A 20,296-nucleotide genomic window follows, 5' to 3' on the forward strand; every position below is an offset into this window, starting at 1 on the left:
TACAATTTACAAGACGCAGCAACAGTGAAGACAAACACCATATCCAATAAATTTGATAGGAGACAAATGAAGGTTGTAGCGATTATGGTGACACTGTAGTAAATCCCAGTGGTGGTATTACGTTTTTTTTTTTGTTGTTGTTGTTGTTGTTTTAGTTGTTGGGTTTTTTTTGTTTGTTTTTTTGTTGAGCTATTTGTCTTCACTGTTGCTGCGTCTTGTAAATTGTAGACGGTCCCTGAAGCCCGCAGCACTACCGGGTGCTGATTGAAATCAATATTGTTTCTGCTGCTTGATAGACAGATATTTTTAATAAAAATGAACTTATAGCATATCGTCCACCTCACAACGATGGGATGCAGGCGCCCTTTGTATGTTACTGACATTTTGTTAAAGAGTTATTGAGACTGAAAGTCCGTATCTGTCAATATGCTGCCAACTTTACTGAACTGTTCAGTATATGAATGATAGAACTAATTCGTGGGAACGAATTAGTAATTCGTGGGAACGATTTAATTATTTCGAGGGAACGAATTAGTAATTCGTGGCCACAATTTAATTTTTTTTTTAACCATGTCATGTCCGGGGCTCCGTAGCTGAGTGATAATAAAAAAAATAAAATAAACGTAATTGTTTTTTCATAATTTCATCCAGATTAATGAGGTCAGGCTTCAGTAACACCGCCGGTGATTGGCCGTTTTCTGACGCTTCTCAGAGTGAAGCAGGGCGGGGTCCTGGCTCCATGCTCCGGCTTCCGGGACTCTGAGGACGGCGTCTTCCTCCAGACCAGGAGCGGCGGAGGCCTCTTCAACCCGACGCCCCAGAGCAGAGACCACGGTGAGAGCGCCCCCCTCAGGTCTCTGCTGACCGTGCTGGTCTTGTGGCCACACTGAGGAAGCGCTCCAGCGTCTGGTTCCTGCTCTGAGTCTGGCCTCACCACCAGCCTTAAAGAGACCCGGGTCCTGGTCCGGGGCGTCAGCGGCGCTCCCAGCGTTAGCGTCGGTGCGGCGACTCCAGAGACCAGCCTGGTCTTCTGAGGGGAGGGTTCGGGTTCGGGATTTGACGCGCTGCCGACTTGTCCGGGAAACACGCGGGCACTCGGGATGCGGTTCAGGTGGTTTGATTGCCGGATGGATTCCGGTGCAGTGGTACCGCTCAACGCAGTCTGAGGCGGTGCAGCGGCACCAAGGGAGCGGCGTGCGCTGACAAACCACATGCAACAGCCGACAGGCGGAACAACATGCGGTCAACAAAACTGACGGCGAGCCGCTCTCGTCTCCGGCCGGCTGCAGCTAAACACGCCCTGTCAATCACCGCATGCATCACGTGACCCAAGCTCCCGTGTGTTACCATAGTAACCCCAAACACCATGCGACACGTTCACTCACTACATTATGGCTCCTACAATCAGAGACACACCCTCACAAGCTCACCTACCTCGGTTCGGTCGTCTCCAGGAACGTCTCCCTAGACGCCGGACTGAACGCCCGTATGGACGAGATGTGGACAGGGACGTCGCGTCAGGTCTGTGACAGCTCCAGCCTGGACCCTCCAGTCCTGTCAGGACCGTCCCTGAACGCTGTCCACCAGCGCCGTCTCCACAAACTGCTGGGCATCGCTCGGCAGGACCGTGTCTCCAACAGGGACGTCCTGCCAGAGCAGATGTCCAGTATGTCTGCCGTCCTGACCCAGAGACGCTCGGGACAGCGTCACCAAAGACTGACTGTCTGGGGAGCTGGCTGCTGGAGACAGGTCAAAGGGACGTCCAGCTCTCAGGGTCAAAGACGTCTGCAAGCGTGACCTCAAGGCCGGAGGCTGCGACCGCTCCGCCTGGACCTCCGCCCAGGATGTCCTCAGACCAGCAGGGGACAGAGGAGACTCTGCAGACAGCGGAGACCGTGGACGTCCCCCCACACTGCAGAGAGTTCACCTGCAGCGGCCGCAGCAGGACCTGCGGATCCCGGATCGGACGCTGCAGCTCCCTGACCGAAGACCCCCGGTTCAAACCCCCCAGGATCTCTCCAGATCCACGGAGCCAACGATGAGTAAACACTGAAAAAACAAAATTTTCATAAATCCCGTTTCAATATGGAGGCTATAGTCAGACCATCGATGAGAAGAAACAGGAAGTGACAGAGAAACAGGAAATGACAGAGTGAATGGAAGTTAGAGTGACAGGAAGTGACTTTGTTACTTCCTGTTTTGTTACTCTGTCAAACTGTCGTGTTCTAAATGACGCTAGATGAACCTGCTGGACGTGGGCTCGCTACTGCCCCCTGCTGCCCCCCCCCCCCCCCCCAACAGAGACTCAGGCGTCCATTCATCCTTCCTTTATTCAGGTCACAGGCCAGAGAGAGAGAGAGAGAGACAGGAAGCCTTCAGTCCGTCCAGAGATAGAAAACATCTTTACGGTCTACGTTTGGTTACAGTCGTCCGGAACGCGGTCGTGACGGCGGCTCTCGCGTCACGCCACGCTCTAAAAAAAACTAAATAGACAAATTTCATATATTAAATGTTCAAAATCCTTCATCAAATAGCTTCAAATGTACAACTTCTGCAGCCGCGTGGAAAATATACACAAAGATACAAAACCCCCCGGTACTGAGCCCCGCTGAGGCCACGCCTCCTCAGCCCCGCCCCCCGCCCCGCCCCCTCACGGGTTCTTCAGCGTGTTGATGTGGGCGCAGATCTTGAGCGCCGGGCCCAGCTTGATGTTCATGCTGGTCATCAGGTGATCCTCGGTGAGCAGCAGCAGCGCCTGGCCGTCGATCTCCTGCAGCCGGAACGCCTCCGCCACGTCGGCGCAGCCTGCAGGCCACAGGGCAGGGGTCAGAGGTCAGAGGTCAGACCGGAGCCGCCACTCTGCTCGGCTCTCCGTCCGACCGGGGACAGAAGTAAACCAGTTCAGACCCGGTTTCCACGGCGACGGGTCAGATGAGAAAACTTCCTGTTGTCTCGTTTCCAGGGCGTTTCAGTGAAAACACTGTTCATGTTTCCATGGCAACGGGTTCAGAGATCACCTGGTCCCAAAGGTTTCACGTTTCCACGACACGGGTTCTCACACACACACACACACACACACACACACACACACACACGCACAGTCTTGTATTTCTATCCTTGTGGGGACCGTCCATTGACTCCCATTCATGTCTAGCCCCTAACCCTGACCCTTACCCTAACCCTAACCCACACCACAACAAAGCGTAACCCTAAAGAAATGTTTTTGCACTTTTACTTTTTTCAGTAACAACAACATGGTCAAGAAAACACTGTTTCTCCTACTTAGGACCGGAAAAAGGTCCCCACAAGGCACGTCGTTCCACGTTTTGCTATCCTTGTGGGGACATTTGGCCCCAACAAGGATAGAAATACGAGAACACACACACACACACACACCACACACACACCACACACACACACACACACACACACACACACACACACACACACACACACACACACTTCTCCTGCTCTCTATGAGGACCTCAGTAGACCACTGCACTCCCTTGATATTTTCTCCACTACAAAGTAGAAGGGTGTGTGTGTGTGTGTGTGTGTGTGTGTGTGTGTGTGTGTGTGTCTCACCTGGCAGAGTGTGTATGAAGGCAGTCACTTCCTCCACGCTCCACTGCGAGGGGGCGGGCTGAAATGTGCTGGTGGGCGTCGTCGTGGTAACGGCTGGGGCCGACGCCCTCCTCGGTCTGCGTGCAGCCCAGTGCTCCATCCTCGTCGTCATGGCAACAGCAGCATCCTCCTCTGCTCCGTCATCGTCCTCCTCGTCCTCCTCGTCCCCCTCCCCGTCCTCCTCCACCTCCTCCTCTTCCTCCTCCTCCTCCTCCTCCTCGCCTCCCCCTGGCAGCTCCTCCTCCTCTTCCTCCTCCTCTTCCTCCTCATTCACCGCTGGCTTCTCCTTCACTTCGTTGTCACGGCGACCAGCACTCCAGAGGTCACGAGGCTGCAGGAAGTGACATCATGTCAAACTCTTGTCACAACAAATGGTTTGCAGCCGATGACTTGGCAGAAAGGGACTGGTTAGCAGCTGGTTAGGGACTGGTTAGCAGCTGGTTAGGGACTGGTTAGCAGCTGGTTAGCAGTTGGTTAGCAGTTGGTTAGTTGTGACCCACCAGCCGCAGCAGCAGAGGCTTCCCGGGGACGGACTCGGCGCGGTTCAAGACGGGTCGAGGTCTGTCTGAGCGGCTGCCGGCGCTCAGAGCTCGAAGACGCTTCGTCAGACGAACGTTGAAGCTGAAGGAAAGAAACGACAAAGACATCATCCCTCCATCCATCGCCCCTCCATCCATCATCCATCCCTCCATCCATCATCCATCCCTCCATCCATCGCCCCTTCATCCATCATCCATCCCTCCATCCATCACCCCTTCATCCGTCATCTCCCCATTTATCATCCATCCCTCCATCACCCCTAATGAAATGACAGGAAGTGACATCACTCTCACCCTCGAGCGCAGGACGTTGAGCAGAAGCGCTTTGACCTCATGAAATTGTGGGCGTGGCCTCGTTTCCCACAGAACTGACAGTGGAGCACGGTTCGATCCCGGTGGGCCGACCCCGCCCCTGTGTGGAGCAGCAGCACAAGACCACATGAAACACACACACACACACACACACACACACACACACACACACACACACACACACACACACACACACACACACACACACACACTCCATGGGCGGGGCTCTTACGGCTCGCCGGCTCGTCCGGCTCTCCTCCGTCTTCCTCCGAGTCGGTGGAGCGCTCGCTCTGCTTCCGGCCAGCCGCCGCAGGAGGCTCCGCCCCCCCGTTGGTCCCGTTGACCTCCGGCGGCGTGGCGACCTGCTCGGGGACGAGCAGCGAGGAGCGGTTGACCTGCGGCGGGGGGGAAACGTTTGTTTAGATGAACAGAACTTCCTGCCAGCTGACTCTACGGTAAACAGGAAGTGGGCCGGAACGCACAGGAAACGGCTGCAGCCCCTCCTGGATGACGAACCCCTCCACCAGGTGGGTCAGCACCTGCCGGCCCTCGGGCCACGCCCCCGCCTCCCAGGGGCCGCTCCCCGATTGGTCCGCGCTCTCGGCCTCGTCCCCCGATGGGCCCGGAGGCCCGGCGTCGGGAATCCGCTCCGCGGGTGTTTCGCCGGCTCCCCGGGTGTGACGGTGCGACAGGTCGGTGGGGCGGAGAGGGGGCGGAGCTTCCGCCGGGGCGGGGACGAAGGGCGAGGAGGGGGGGGACTGGGAGGAGAGGCTGGACAGGGCTGGGGGGGCAGGTACAGAGGAATCAGATTACTGATTACAGATTACAACACATGAACAGGAAGTAACTGGGTACAAACAGGTAGTTCAGAGTAACTCATCACCGAAAAACCACTGAGTACAAATACTTCAGTATTTAGTCCTGCATCGTTCCCGTTCCGCGGGAGCCGAGCGACTCCAGGCCGGTCGCACTCACGTCGCGGAGCGACCGGCCCTGCAGACTGTCCACCCTGAAGTGCTGCGAGGACCGGACCCCCCCAGGTCGCTCATCAGGAGGAGTGCAGTGGAGGACGCCGTCCTCGCCCTCCTTCACCGAGCCTCACATACCTGGATGTTGGGGGTGCATGGTGAGGATGCTATTCCTCCACTTCTCCAGTGCTTTTAATGCCGTCCATCCCAGCCTTCTCCTGGCTGTGGACCCCCACCTCCTGACCTGGATTTCGGATTATCTGACTAACAGACCACAGTTTGTCCGAATGGGGGGCTGCAGGTCCTCAACACTGACCTGCAGCACTGGAGCGCCTCAGGGCACAGTGCTGTCGCCCCCCCTCTTCACTCTCTACACCTCTGACTTCCAGGATAACTCAGACACCTGCGGCATGCAGACGTTCTCTGACGCTGCCATTGTGGCGAGTATCAGGGAGGGTGAGCAGGGGGGTACAGGGGCCTGGTGAAGGACTCTGTGGAGTGGTCCCAGCGCAACAAGCTCCAGCTGAACACCTCTAAAACTCAGGAGCTGGTGCTGGATTCCCGCCGGGCGCCCCCTGCTCTACAGCCCATCCACATCGGTGGATCTGAGGTGGAGGTGGTCTCCATCTGGGGCTGCAGCCGGACCACAGTCTGAGCCCGGCGGCAAACAGGGACGCTGCGCACCAGAAGGCGCAGAGCAGGACGTATTTCTTCAGAAGGCTGGCGTCCTTTAGAGTCTGTCCTAAGCTCCTGTACATGTTCTACCAGTCTGTTGTATCTAGTGGGGGGGGGGGGGGGGGGGCAAAGCCAAGAAAAGGGACACCCTAAGGCTGAACAGGCTCACAAGGAAAGCCGGCTCTGTGGTTGGACTCGGCCAGGTGGTGGAGCAGAGGACGCTCTCTGAGATCAGGGCGATCCGGTCCAATCAGAGCCACCCCCTGAACCCTGTGGTCTCTGCCAGCTCCAGGTACCCTTCACTGTGCTGCTCCACCGACAGACTGAAAAACTCTTCAGTCCCTGGAGCGTCAGGCTGAACGACGCAGCGCCTTCAGGGAGGAGCAGGAGAGTCTGGTGCTGCGCCTAAACTTTCCTTTTTACCTTTCTAGTGCTTAACTTTAACTTTTACTTCATAGCACCTGATGGAGCAGCACTTGACTTTTCAATGTTGGATTTATTTATTTATCATGGCTGTTGCTATTTGTCTTTTTAACTTTATTTCTATTTCTGGATTTATGAAGAATGTGAGCAACAGACTACACAGTTTCCTTCGGGATTAATAAAGTATCTATCTATCTATCTATCTATCCATCTATCCGTCTCTCTATCTAGTTACTCTGATCACTAACTGATCAATAACTCACTACCTGTAATACTTCACTAGCGTTATACGTCTAGAACTAGTTTTCTACTCGTCTTGTGCTGGGACGGTCCAGGACCAGCTTTGTCCTGCTTCAGTACTTGATTACCTCAGCAGGACCACCTGGTGGACCGCCGACTGCTTAGCTTGGTTTCTGTTCAGGTCCTGGTCCAGCATTTTGACCAGTCTTCATACTAGTTTGGAACTAGTCTTGGACTGTTTCCATCGTGGACTATCGGTACTTTTGGGAGACCTGGTATCAAAAAGGCCTCGTTTAGAAGAAGTTATAGATGAGTTCACAACTGTTCTGGGCTGGTTTAGAACTAGTCATGGTCTACTGTTGGAACCGGTTCTGGACTAGTTGATCAGTTCATGGTCGGGTCTGGGTCCCGCTCGGACTGGTCTTGGATCTGGGCCGTCCAGGTGTTTCTTACCTGACTGATTATCCGACATGTTCTCGCTGAAGTCCTCCAGTCCACCAGGCTGCAGGTCTCTGTGAGTCTCCACTGGTCTCTGCTTGGTGGACTCTGCTGGTCTCTGACCCTTGACCGGAGACTCTGGTGACCTCTGACTCTGGACCATGGACTCTGATGGTCTCTGGGTCTGGATTTTGGAGTCTGGTGTCATCTGGCCCTGAAGAGATGACTCTGGTGATCTCTGACTCTGGACCATGGACTCTGGTGGTCTCTGACTCTGGACCATGGACTCTGGTGGTCCCTGATTTTGGACCATGGACTCTGGTGGTCTCTGATTCTGGACCATGGACTCTGGTGGTCCCTGATTTTGGACCATGGACTCTGGTGGTCTCTGATTCTGGACCATGGACTCTGGTGGTCTCTGACTCTGGACTATGGACTCTGGAGGTCTCTGATTCTGGACCATAGACTCTGGTGGTCTCTGAATCTGGATCATGGACTCTGGTGGTCTCTGAATCTGGATCATGGACTGTGGTGGTCTCTGAATCTGGACCATGGACTCTGGTGGTCTCTGGCTCTGGACCATGGACTCTGGTGGTCTCTGATTCTGGATCATAGACTCTAATGTGGATCCCGATGGATTCTGGACCACGGACTCTGATGTGAGTCCTGCTGGACTCTGGACTCTGGATTCTGATGAGGCTCCTGCTGGATTCTGGATCTTGGACTCTGATGCGGGTCCTGCTGGAGTCTGACCCAGGGCTGTGGCAGGTTTAGACTGTCCTTCAGAGTCTTTGATAGTATCTGGGACAGGATCTGGGACAGGATCTGAGGACTGGTTCTCATCCTGGTCCATTGGAACCTCGTCCTCCGGGCCTCCGTCAGTCCCTCTGGGACTCTGGCCGTCCTCCGTCACGTCCATCCGCTCGTCCTCTTCTCCTCCCGGAGCTGAAGTCTTCAGGCGGTCCTGGTCCTGGTCCTGGCCCCCGCCCCCCTGCCCCCCCTCCGGTCCCTTCGGCCCCTCTGCGTCTCCTCTCGGGGTGGGCGGAGGCGGCGGCGACGGGAGAGGAGGCGTGGCTACCTTCTCGCCGCTCGCGCTTCTTTTGGCCGGGCCGGGCTGCCCGGGCGGCGCCGGCGCGGGCGTGCAGTGGGCGAACGTGCCGGGCGGCGCCGGCGGCGGGCGGCCCGAGGACAGGGCGATGATTTGGAGCTGCCTGGCCGCAGACGGCGAGCGCTCGAACGGCGTGGGGGCCATGGAGAGCGAGCCGGGCTGCGATTGGCCGGTCCGGGCGGCGGGGGAGGACGCCTGAGAGGAGGGGGCGGCGGCGGGAGGAGGGGCGGCGGCGATGGGCTGGAGGGCGGCGGGTTGCCGAGGCGACGGCGTCCTGTGGGCGCCGGGAGGAAGATGGCGGGGCCGGAGGGGGACGGCTCGGACCGGAGAGTAGAGAGCTGGAGAGGAGGACAGCACATCAGCTGACGGCACCACACTGACACCGCTAGCGCTAATGCAGCTGACAGCGCTAACGCTAACGTCATTGACACCGCTAACGCTAATGTAGCCGACAGCGGTAATGCTAATGGAGCTGACACCACAACGCTAATGTAGCTGACACTGCTAACGCTAATGTAAATGACACTGCTAACGCTAATGTAACTGACACTGCTAACATTAATGTACCTGACAGCGCTAATACTAATGTAGCTGACACAGCTAATGCTAATGTAGCTGACACTGCTAACACTAATGTACCTGACAGCGCTAATGCTAATGTAGCTGACACAGCTAATGCTAATGTAACTGACACTGCTAACACTAATGTACCTGACAGCGCTAATGCTAATGTAGCTGACACAGCTAATGCTAATGGAGCTGACACCATAACGCTAATGTAACTGACACTGTTAACACTAATGTACCTGACAGCGCTAATGCTAATGTAGCTGACACTGCTAATTTAAAGCTCGTGTCCGGAGTTTCCGTTCGTTTCCAATGTATGAATCATTTTTTAACAGAGCTTAAATGTGTCAGTCTGGTTCGATACTACAATATATTATTAGCATAAAGCAATATGAAAATTTATTTATGAGCCCCGCCTTCGTCTCATAGACCCCCATGTTATCCGAAAAAGCGAAAGGTTAGCTTCAGCCAATAGATTTCGAGCTTCCGCCTTGTCATGCTGTCAATCAACGAGTGGAGCAGCCAGAGAGCACGGCCGCTCGCCCAGCAGAGGAGAGTTAGCTACACAGCAGCCTAGCTAGCTTACCTAGCTTACCTCGGATATATCCATGGTCTGCTTAACATTCAAAACAGCTAAACATGGAGGATGCTTGCGGACTCGGAGGCACACATTTTGACCCTACGGGTAATGCGCGTGCACAATTAAAGGGGCGTGGCTTGGTTGCTCATGAAAGCAGAGGGAGGGCGGAACCTCGAGACGTTTGATTAAAAAACCTCTCATTCTTTCAAAACTCTGGACACGAGCTTTAACGAATAGAAGGCAGTATGTGAAAATGGGGCAGTATACATCTGAACAACTTGATATTGCTTGTGGTGTACCTCAGGGGTCTGTTTCGGGGCCAACATTGTTTAATATTTATATAAATGATATTTTTGATGTGTCTCAGTCCTTGAAACTCATTCTCTTCGCAGATGATGCAACAATACTCTGGAGTAGTGAAAACTATGATGATCTTGTAAATACACTAAATTAGGAAATGAACACAGTAAAAAATTGGTTGGATGTAAATAAACTATTTTTAAATTCAAACAAAACCAAAATAATGATGTTTGGCTGTTCTAACCGTCATTTTAAATTAGATCTAATTACTGATGGTGTCCAAATCGATACTGTAAGTGAGAATGCGTTCCTAGGAGTTATGATTGAAAGCAATATATCATGGAAAGCTCACATCAGACACATGAAAACAAAGATTTCTAAAAGTATTTCAACTATAAATAAAGTGAAGTTTTACCTTGATGAATGCTCTCCGCTCTTTGTACAACACGATGGTACTCCCATACTTCATGTATTGTGTTGAAATATGGGGAAACACTTATCAGTGCATAATTGATCCACTAGTTAAATTACAGAAACGAGCTGTGTGGATCATTCATAAGGTGGGATTTCAGGAACACACTCATAATCTGTTTTTCAACTCAAGGTTGCTTAAATTTACTGATCTAGTTACCTCCGTCAAGGAGGTTATGTAATCATGTCGGTTTCTTGGTTTGTTGGTCTGTTAGCAACATTACGGAAAAAGTAATGGACGGATTGCAATGAAACTTTGTGGACAGGTGGGTCTTGGGCTAACTGAGAATCCATTCAATTTTGGTGATGATCCGGATCACTGTCTGGATACAGGAATTTTTTAAAGGATTCTTTATCATTGAGCGATAGGGAGTCTTTGACATAGTTGAACATAACTCAACAATAAATGACAAGGGGGCTTAGCAAAAAATTACAGTGTCAGTTCTTCAATGACTCTAAGACATATCAGCTGCTGATCCAGATCACGAAGTATTCCAGATACCAGGATCCAGAACAGACAAAAACAGGGGGATTCCGGAGTGTCAGTCACTGTGAGGCAACACTTTGAGATATGAACAAGCAGCAAACAGCTTTCTCCCAGACACTGTTTGTGTTGGGGAGAAATACAATCTTTTTTGGTATATATGGTGTTCTTATTGTTGGTGACCAGTGGCGGCGCCAGAGTATTTTTTTTGGTGGGGCTGAGGCGGGGCTGACCCATATTGTGGCAGGGCTCCAAAAATGCCAGAGCTTCAATGTGAATGTATATTTAAAGTAAAACAACACCCCGGCTGCATCTAGATGCAGGGAGAACACGGTCGCTCCCTGGGTCCAGCCAACTTTCCTCGTTTGCCACACTTTTGTCCGTGTGAGGCTTCCGTAGCGCACGACACGAACTGTTATTCTGACCACGCACATCAAGCACAGCCGAGAGCCGGTCTTCCTTCTGAAAGTCGGCGATTTGTACGGCCTGCAGAAAAATCATGTACAACAGAACCACCGTTCTGACTGCGTTCCGTCTCCGGTCCGGAATCACCGCAGCACTGTCTGCGGTGCCTCTGCAGTCCGCTGGAGGAGGTCGCCAGATCGGTCACGAAACCCGTTTAACTCAACAGAAGGCAGCCCAAACCGCCATCTTAGTTGAAAATGCACGTTAAAACCATATTTGTATAATTAGGTTCAGGCTGGAATACAAACTCTGCCTCCTGACCCTTCAGTGTGTCTACGGTAGTGCAGCAGTGCACCGAAAAGAACTTCTCTCCCCACCCGACCAGACGCCTCCGCTCCGCCGACACAACCTGCTGAAGGTCCCAAACCAGGCTGCTCTGTGGGGGACAGGGCTTTTCAGGCTGCAGCACCCTGCCTGCCCACCTGAGGGCGCCACAGTCGGTGGACTCATTTAAATCTTGTATGAAAACGCTTTTATTTATGAAAGCTTTTGAATGATTTTACTTGTTCTCTGTTGTATTTATGATGTGTAAAAGTATGAGTGTTTTATTGATTTAGTCTGTATCTGTTACTTTTAATTGTCATTGTTGTTTTTAAACTCCACTGTAGCACTTTGAGATTTGTTTCACAAATGTAAAGTGCATGATAAATAAAATTCATTATTATTATTGTTATTATTATTGTTATTATTATTATTATTATTATTATTATTATTATTATTATTATTAATTAAAAAAACATGTCATACACACATAATCATTTCATCAACCTGTCCAACGTGTTCAATAAAGAAGCTTGATTTGGCAGAAACCCGCCCAATCTGGCAACACAGAGCTGCTCCGTTACATGAGCCGCAGTGGCGCTGTTGGATTTAAAACTTTTATTTTTTCTTGGTTGGCTTACGGTAGGGCTAATACAATTCTTGGTGGGGCTTTAGCCCAACCAAGCCCCACCCTGGCGCCGCCTACGTTGGTGACTGATTTGAGTTGTGGCGGAGGTCTGCGCTCTGAGTGCCAAATTCTAGTTAAATATAGTACCGTCATAGTTCTCTTTAAAGCATTTAACAAATCGTTGCCATCTAACTTACAACAATTGTTCATTCAAAGAGTAAATGCTCACAATCTGAGAGGTTATGGAAAATTTTTACAGCCTCGTGCCAAAAATAATCATAAAGGTTTTTGTGTGTCTGTATGTGGAGTGAAACTTTGGAACAATTTGAAAACCCAGCACAAGCAATGCCAGAATATTCACAGATTCAAATTATTATATAAAACATGGTCTGGTCGCAGTATAAAGAAAGCGGTTCTTAAATTTCTATCAGTATTTTGTTGTACTTGTGCTATTGTGTGCTTGTTTCTTTACTTTTGTTGGTACCATTGCTGGTATTCTGTCCATCACCCTTACTGGGACAGCTCTTTGTACCATTGTTGGTATGTAACCATTGTTGCAATGTATTTGTTGCACATGGTAACAAAAAATATTCCAACACTTCTGTCACACACTTGCCTAGTATTTATCTGTTTATGTACTTGATGTTGTTTTGTTTGTTATATTATAGAAATAAACAGGAAGTGACTTTGAAATTATGTCTATAATTTATGTAATGGGGTGGGATTGAATAAGTTCGCTCCTTCCTGCTCCCTTTCAGGCCCTTCATATGGGCTATGTAAGCACATTACCTGTCCAGGTACGGTTGTGTAAATGATTCCTGCATTGAAATCATGCTGTTTGTAAGTCATTGCCTGAAATAAACTATTAACTAACAACTAATGCAAAACAGCTGACAGCACTGGTGCTAATGTAGCTGAAAGAGCTAATGCTAATGTAGCTGACACCACTAGCGCTGATGTAACTGACAATGCTAATGCTACTGTAGCTGACAGTGTAAATACTAATGTCACAGACACAGCTAATGCTAATGCTAACATGGCAGCTAATGCCTGCTGGCATGTTAGCTTCACATGCTAAGAGTACATCTGTGTGACACTCATGTCAATGTAAAAGCTGAACTTCCTGCTGATGCTGATCCTGAGGTTCTCTTCCAGTTCCTATCGTCACCTGCCCCCCCCCCCCCCAGCCCCATGTCACCCCGGGGACCTACTTGGAGGGGGGACAGCCAGGTGCCGGCAGGGCGTGGCGGAGCTCTGGGGAGCCGTGGCGCCGGGCGGCGGTCGAGGGCGGAGCGGAGGAAAGAGGGGGGTGTGGGGGCGGGAGGAGAGGGGGGGCGGGGTGGAGGACGGGGGCTTGAGGCGGAGGGACGGAGGTATGGCGAGCGCCCCCGGGGGGGGAGGCCTCAGGGTGAGGCTCTGGAGCTGCAAAGAAGGAGACAGAGTTAGAGTCAAGCCCCGCCCACTCCAGCAAGCAGTTGTCCAATCACAGCAAGGCTCCGGTCACCAGGAGATTAATCCACCAGAGACGGTTTCCAAAGAGACGGAAGAGCCGAGAGACGAGCGGAGAACAAACCAGAGACAGCATCACGGCCAGAATCTTAATCCTCTAACACCAGATTATAGAGCATCTTCCTCCTCTAACATCGGACTATAGAGCATCTTCCTCCTCTGACACCAGATTATAGAGCATCTTCCTCCTCTGACACCAGATTATAGAGCATCTTCCTCCTCTGACACCAGATTATAGAGCAACTTCCTCCTCTGACATAAGATTATAGAGCATCTTCCTCCTCTGACATCGGACTATAGAGCATCTTCCTCCTCTGACACCAGATTATAGAGCATCTTCCTCCTCTGACATCGGACTATAGAGCATCTTCCTCCTCTGACACCAGATTATAGAGCATCTTCCTCCTCTGACATCGGACTATAGAGCATCTTCCTCCTCTGACACCAGATTATAGAGCATCTTCCTCCTCTGACACCAGATTATAGAGCATCTTCCTCCTCTAACATAAGATTATAGAGCATCTTCCTCCTCTGACATCGGACTATAGAGCATCTTCCTCCTCTGACACCAGATTATAGAGCATCTTCCTCCTCTGACATCGGACTATAGAGCATCTTCCTCCTCTGACACCAGATTATAGAGCCTCTTCCTCCTCTGACACCAGATTATAGAGCATCTTCCTCCTCTAACATCAGATTATAGAGCATCTTCCTCCTCTAACATAAGATTATAGAGCATCTTCCTACTCTGACACCAGATAATAGAGCATCTTCCTCCTCTAACATCAGATTATAGAGCATCTTCCTCCTCTGACACCAGATTATAGAGCATCTTCCTCCTCTGACATCAGATTATAGAGCATCTTCCTCCTCTAACATCAGATTATAGAGCATCTTCCTCCTCTAACATCAGATTATAGAGCATCTTCCTCCTCTAACATAAGATTATAGAGCATCTTCCTCCTCTGACACCAGATTATAGAGCATCTTCCTCCTCTAACATCAGATTATAGAGCATCTTCCTCCTCTGACGTCAGATTATAGAGCATCTTCCTCCTCTAACATCAGATTATAGAGCATCTTCCTCCTCTAACATAAGATTATAGAGCATCTTCCTCCTCTGACACCAGATTATAGAGCATCTTCCTCCTCTGACACCAGATTATAGAGCATCTTCCTCCTCTAACATCAGATTATAGAGCATCTTCCTCCTCTAACATCAGATTATAGAGCATCTTCCTCCTCTAACATAAGATTATAGAGCATCTTCCTCCTCTGACACCAGATTATAGAGCATCTTCCTCCTCTAACATCAGATTATAGAGCATCTTCCTCCTCTGACGTCAGATTATAGAGCATCTTCCTCCTCTAACATCAGATTATAGAGCATCTTCCTCCTCTAACATAAGATTATAGAGCATCTTCCTCCTCTGACACCAGATTATAGAGCATCTTCCTCCTCTGACACCAGATTATAGAGCATCTTCCTCCTCTGACACCAGATTATAGAGCATCTTCCTCCTCTAACATCAGATTATAGAGCATCTTCCTCCTCTGACATCGGACTATAGAGCATCTTCCTCCTCTGACGTCAGATTATAGAATATCTTCCTGGGATTGACCCACGCAGTGCTGACAGCTCAGGAAATGTATCTTTTTAACATGAACCTCTGACACCTTGCAGATTATCTCTGTTTATTCATCTCAGATGTGTAGAAGTGGAAGAAGAAGAAGAGGAGGAGGAGGAGGAGGAGGAGGAGGAGGAGGAGGAGTCTCACCTTAGCAGAGGTGGGATTAGAGGAAGGAGAGGAGGAGGAAGAGGACTGCGTGGGTCTCATAGCAGATGTCAGAATCAACTGCAGAGGAAGAAGAAGAGGAAGGGGAGAAGGAAGGGGGGAAGGAGGAAGAGGAAGGGGAGGAAGAGGAAGGGGAGGAAGAGGAAGGGGAGGAGGAAGAGGAGCAGTTTTCAGATTTTTCTCCTGAAGTTAAATGATAATAAATTCATTTTGCAGATTGCAGGATTCATGTCTCCTAGCTTATCGTTCATGTGTTGAACTGCTATTTTTCTGTTTCCATGTGTGTGTGTGTGTGTGTGTGTGTGTGTGGTGTGTGTGTGTGTGTGTGTGTCTGTGTGTGTGTGTGTGTGTGTGTGTGTGTGTGCTTGTGTGTGTGTGTTTGTGTGTACCATCTGAGCTCGGAGCAGCACCTGGTCCTGTCCAGACCCTCGGAGACTTTTCCCCAGCAGCAGTGTCTGCTGGGAGACTCTCTGTCTGACAGGTGAAGAGCTCTGATTGGCTCGTCCCAGAGCAGGTGACCCGGAGGGGAGGGGCTGTGATCCCTGAAACAGGAGGGGGGGGGAGGTTAACCAACCCACACCACGTTCAGACGAGGAGAACAATACACTCTAAACATTGACAATGGAGAACACAGAGACTCCATCTGAATCCATGAGGCTTCACCAAGTGTCATGAAGCTTCATGAGACTCCATCTGAATCCATGAGGCTTCACCAAGTGTCATGAAGCTTCATGAGACTCGGGGAGACTCGGGGAGACTCGGGGAGACTCGGGGAGACTCCGGGAGACTCCGGGAGACTCCGGGAGACTCCGGGAGACTCGGTCTGCTCTCATCACGTTCCGTGGGGAACCTGAGGCTACTGACTGACTTTTGTTATGAAGGCGAGACCTGAGGGCGCCGTCCTACCTGGCGGCCGGGGGGGCTGGCCGGAGTGTGGAAGGGCGTGATGGGCGTGGAGGTGGGCGTGGTCCCGGTCCTCGTGCTCCCATTGGTCAGACCGGAGGAGGTCTTGGTGTGTGTTGGAGCAGAGGAAGAAGAGAGGGAGGAGGCGGCGGCGGCTGTGACGGAGGAGGAGGAGGAGGACGGCTGTGTGGGGGGAGGGGCTTTAGGAGAGGGCAGGAGGGGGCGGGAGTACGTCCTGAGGGCGGGGGCGGCGTTGGAGGTGAGTTTTGGGGGGGCGGGCACGAGGACGTGGGGGGGCGCCGCTGCCGCCTTGGGAGCGTGAGCCACAGAGACAGAGGGGGCGGGGGTGAGGGGCGGGGGCGGGGACGACGTGGTGGGGGTCGGCGTGGGAGCGGGGGAGTCCAGGAGCATGGGGTTAGGGGTCAGGCGGGGGGGCGTGGGGGTCGTGGGGGTCGTAGGGGTCGTGGGCGTCGCCGGGTCGGAGGCGGTGCTTCCATTGGTGGACTCGCCATGTTCTGACTGGCTCTGCTGGACCAGGTCCTGGTCCATCATTCAAGACTGAAACACACTGGGGGGCAGAGGGGGGCAGAGGGGGGGCAGAGGGGGGCAGAGGGGGGGCAGAGGGGGGGCAGAGGGGGGGTAGTTAACATTGATATTCTGTACGTTATCTGCTATCAAGACCTGTTTGAAATGAACCACCTGTTTTTAAAGCAAATCTCAAGTCAAGAAGAACCTGAACCAGAACCAAGATGAGACCGAACGGTCCGGGTACTGAGGAGAACTGAGGAGAACGGTCCGGGTACTGAGGAGAACGGTCCGGGACAGGGTACTAAGGCTGAATCCCATTTCACCCCTTAGCCCTTCCCCTTGGCCCTTCCCCTTAGCCCTCTCCCTATGAAACGGAGTGCTAAGGGGTAGGGGAGAAAGTCAACCCCTCCAAATTGGGACACCCCTCCGACAATCGCGTACGTCATCAGTAGTCGCCGCTGCCGATGACGTAGGCAGATGCGACAATTATTTGCCGAAGAAGAATATTTTTCTTACATTTTAAAACTTTATTAATTGAAAAAATACTGACATTTATGAACTTCTTTCGTTGCGGACGCCGCCATCTTGCCGATCTTGTAAGGCTTTCTGAGAAATCTGTCATCCAGTGGCGGCAGGTGGCGAGGGGCGCTTGTTTTGTTCGCTTGGACCGTCAGTGGCGGGTGGGGTTAGTTCACTTCTGCATTGGCGGGGGCGCTCGTTTCCCACCCGTGCATTCCAGCGGGCGGTGTTGAAGAAACTAGTTTATTGAAAATAATCGTCTATCTGTTGTGTTTGGAATGCGCGGGTGTGGAAACGATCACTCCCGTCAATGCGGAAGTGAATTAACCCCGCCCGCCAGGCATGATCTAGGCTAAAAGAACAAGCGCCCCTCACCATCGGCCGATACCCCTCCGTTTGGAGTGTGCCTCTCGAGAATCTCCTTTTGGAGGGGTGACTGGCCCTCTTTCTTGGCCCTACCCCTCCGTCATAATGACAATTGGGACACTCCTACCCCTCCACGTGAACGCGCAAAACGAGGGGAAGGGCCAAGGGGAAGGGCTAAGGGGTGAAATGGGATTCAGCCTAATAGTGAAAAGCAGGAGAACCAGGACCAGAACCAGGAGTCCAGGAGAACCTGGACCAGGACCGGGAGCCGGAGTGCTTCCAGCGGTTCTGAGCATCACTGTCGTCTGAACCCCCCAAAACATCACAGGTTTGAAGTTTTCACTGGAGTTCGTTGCCATGGTAACAAGAACTGAAGTTCTGAATCTCGTCCTGCTGGCTGCTTGAGAACCGGCAGGACGGACGGCGTTCGCCGTGAGACGGAACAGAACATGACTTGATCTGGAACGAAGAGAACGTCCGAGAACCCAGAGAGAACAAACTCCTGGATGCAGAGAAGGACCAGACCAGAACCTCTGCTCCCCTCCTCACACCTGGAGAACATCTGTGAACATCTTGGTGGAAGATCTTGTGGAGAGAAGTGGTGTGTGTGTGTGTGTGTGTGTGTGTGTGTGTGTGTGTGTGGTCACTGATCAATCAGTGAGAACTGACCAGGGGTGACGTCAGAGCCTTTCTGCTGCTCAGTCGTTCAACACGTGCGCACTGTAACCTCCACCGTGCACACGCACGCGACCTGACAGCTCATGACGCACCCGGACCTGATCCCCCCCCCCGGTCCGGCCCCGCCCCCCGGCCCGGGCCCCCCCAGCCTACCTGCGCAGCTCGGCGGGGTCCTGCAGCCTCCTCCCGCGGAGCTCCATCCGACAGCGGGCGCGTGTGTCCGCCGCGCGCGTGCGTGCGAGCCGGTCCGGGCTGCTTCCGCGGGCTCGACGGGCTGAAATGGGCGTGAGAGCAGCTGGTCTTCCTCTGGGGGGGCAGGACCCCCTCCTCACCCCCTTCCCTCCGACGGCCCGGGCCCAGGAGATCCGGCACGGCCCCGGTGGGTCTGGAGCTGGTCCGGCAGGTCTGGCACGGCCCCGGTAGGTCTGGAACGGGTCCGGTAGTTCCGGTGCGGTCCCGGTGGGTCTGGCACGGCCCCGGTAGGTCTGGAACGGGTCCGGTCGTTCCGGTGCGGCCCCGGTAGGTCTGGACCGGGCCTGAGCGGGATGAGCATGGGTTTGTTGTGTGTCGCACTTGCTTTTTTTTTTTTTTTTTCGTCAGGGTTTCATTCCGTTCCGGGTTTGCGCTCCGTGAACCCGCGGGGCCGCGCCGGAGCGCTCGTGCGCGGCCGGGCCGCTCCGCTCCGCCACCTCACCTGCCGGCTCCGCGGCGGGATCGAGGCCGGCCGGGGGCCGCCGTGTCGCGGCTGTGAGGGTCTGCAGGGTCCGGGGCCGGGTCCCGGTCTGGGTCTGGGTCCGCGGCCGCGGCAGAGCGCTGGGAGGCGGACAGCAGAGAGAGACAGCACCACGCCGAGCTCCGGAGGACCGACGGGCTCCGGCACGCGCGGCGGCTGCAGCGGGCACGCGGCGCACGCACGCTGACAGCACGCACAACACCTGACAGAGCGACGGTGGGGGCGCCGGGGGGGGGGGGGGGGCTCAGCTGCTTCACGGTCAAACAGTTAAAACAGGCAAAGTTTCTGATTTTAAAACATTTTAGTTGCTTTTCTCATTTGATTCAGTGGATTCACTGATTATTATATTGTTATTATTATTGTTATTATTATTATTATTATTATTATTAACATTCAGTATTGTGAAGTAATTTCAGCAGAACATGGAATCTGTATGTTTTTGTACCAATAAAGTTATTTTGAAAAACTCATTCAATAAATCTTTATTCATATCTTTGTCACAGACACGCAGAACCGAACAGGAAGTGGAAGAAATGAAGGTTTGAAGGAAATAAAGTCAGAAAAAGCCTGAAAAAACTAGAAAATGAAAGACTGGAAAAAACGGGATAAATAATTAAAACAAATGAAGGAATATTAAATTATGTCTGGAGGAAGGGGTATCAGGATGGAGGGGTGGGGTATCAGGATGGAGGGTGGGGTATCAGGATGGAGGGGTGGGGTAACATGACAGAGGGTGGGGTATCAGGATGGAGGGGTGGGGTATCAGGACAGAGGGTGGGGTATCAGGATGGAGGGTGGGGTATCAGGATGGAGGGGTGGGGTATCAGGACAGAGGGTGGGGTATCAGGATGGAGGGGTGGGGTATCAGGATGGAGGGTGGGGTATCAGGATGGAGGGGTGGGGTATCAGGACAGAGGGTGGGGTATCAGGATGGAGGGGTGGGGTATCAGGATGGAGGGTGGGGTAACAGGACAGAGGGTGGGGTATCAGGACAGAGGGGGGGGTATCAGGATGGAGGGGTGGGGTATCAGGATGGAGGGGTGGGGCACCGGGATGGAGGGGCGGGGCTTCACGGTGAAGGGGCGGGGCCTCCTCGTGTTTCCTGTGGTGCAGTCAGTGTTGGTAATGGGCCATTTTCACAGCTCCACTACTTCCTGAAAATAGCTGTGCACATTCATTTC

At 52.5% G+C, this 20,296-nt stretch overlaps 1 protein-coding gene across 1 annotated transcript; it reads right to left on the reverse strand.

Annotated features, from left to right (window-relative positions):
* Positions 1-2,312: 2,312 nt before the first annotated feature.
* Positions 2,313-19,286, reverse strand: LOC115394056 (polyhomeotic-like protein 3). The gene is made up of 14 exons (XM_030099198.1): positions 18,536-19,286; positions 16,295-16,859; positions 15,778-15,930; positions 15,371-15,448; positions 13,295-13,505; positions 7,986-8,665; positions 7,470-7,814; positions 7,235-7,409; positions 4,958-5,256; positions 4,708-4,870; positions 4,458-4,575; positions 4,125-4,245; positions 3,586-3,955; positions 2,313-2,805 (listed from the first exon to the last, which is right to left on the reverse strand). Exons 2-14 carry the CDS (start codon positions 16,841-16,843, stop codon positions 2,651-2,653), a joined length of 3,417 nt encoding a protein of 1,138 aa, XP_029955058.1. The 5' UTR covers positions 16,844-16,859; positions 18,536-19,286; the 3' UTR covers positions 2,313-2,650.
* Between the last annotated feature and the right edge of the window lie 1,010 nt (positions 19,287-20,296).

Source organism: Salarias fasciatus, chromosome 9 (assembly GCF_902148845.1).
Source record: "Salarias fasciatus chromosome 9, fSalaFa1.1, whole genome shotgun sequence".
Taxonomy (NCBI): domain Eukaryota; kingdom Metazoa; phylum Chordata; class Actinopteri; order Blenniiformes; family Blenniidae; genus Salarias; species Salarias fasciatus.

Bases quoted from the DNA above. Each gene is read 5' to 3' on its own strand.
- LOC115394056 (XM_030099198.1), bottom strand. From the start codon at position 16,843: ATGATGGACCAGGACCTGGTCCAGCAGAGCCAGTCAGAACATGGCGAG. The intron at 5,257-7,234 runs GTAAGAAACACC...CTGCCCCCCCAG, and splicing joins CATGTCGGATAATCAGTCAG to CCCTGTCCAGCCTCTCCTCC. The intron at 4,246-4,457 runs GTGAGAGTGATG...TCTTTCCTTCAG, and splicing joins TCAACGTCCTGCGCTCGAGG to CTTCAACGTTCGTCTGACGA.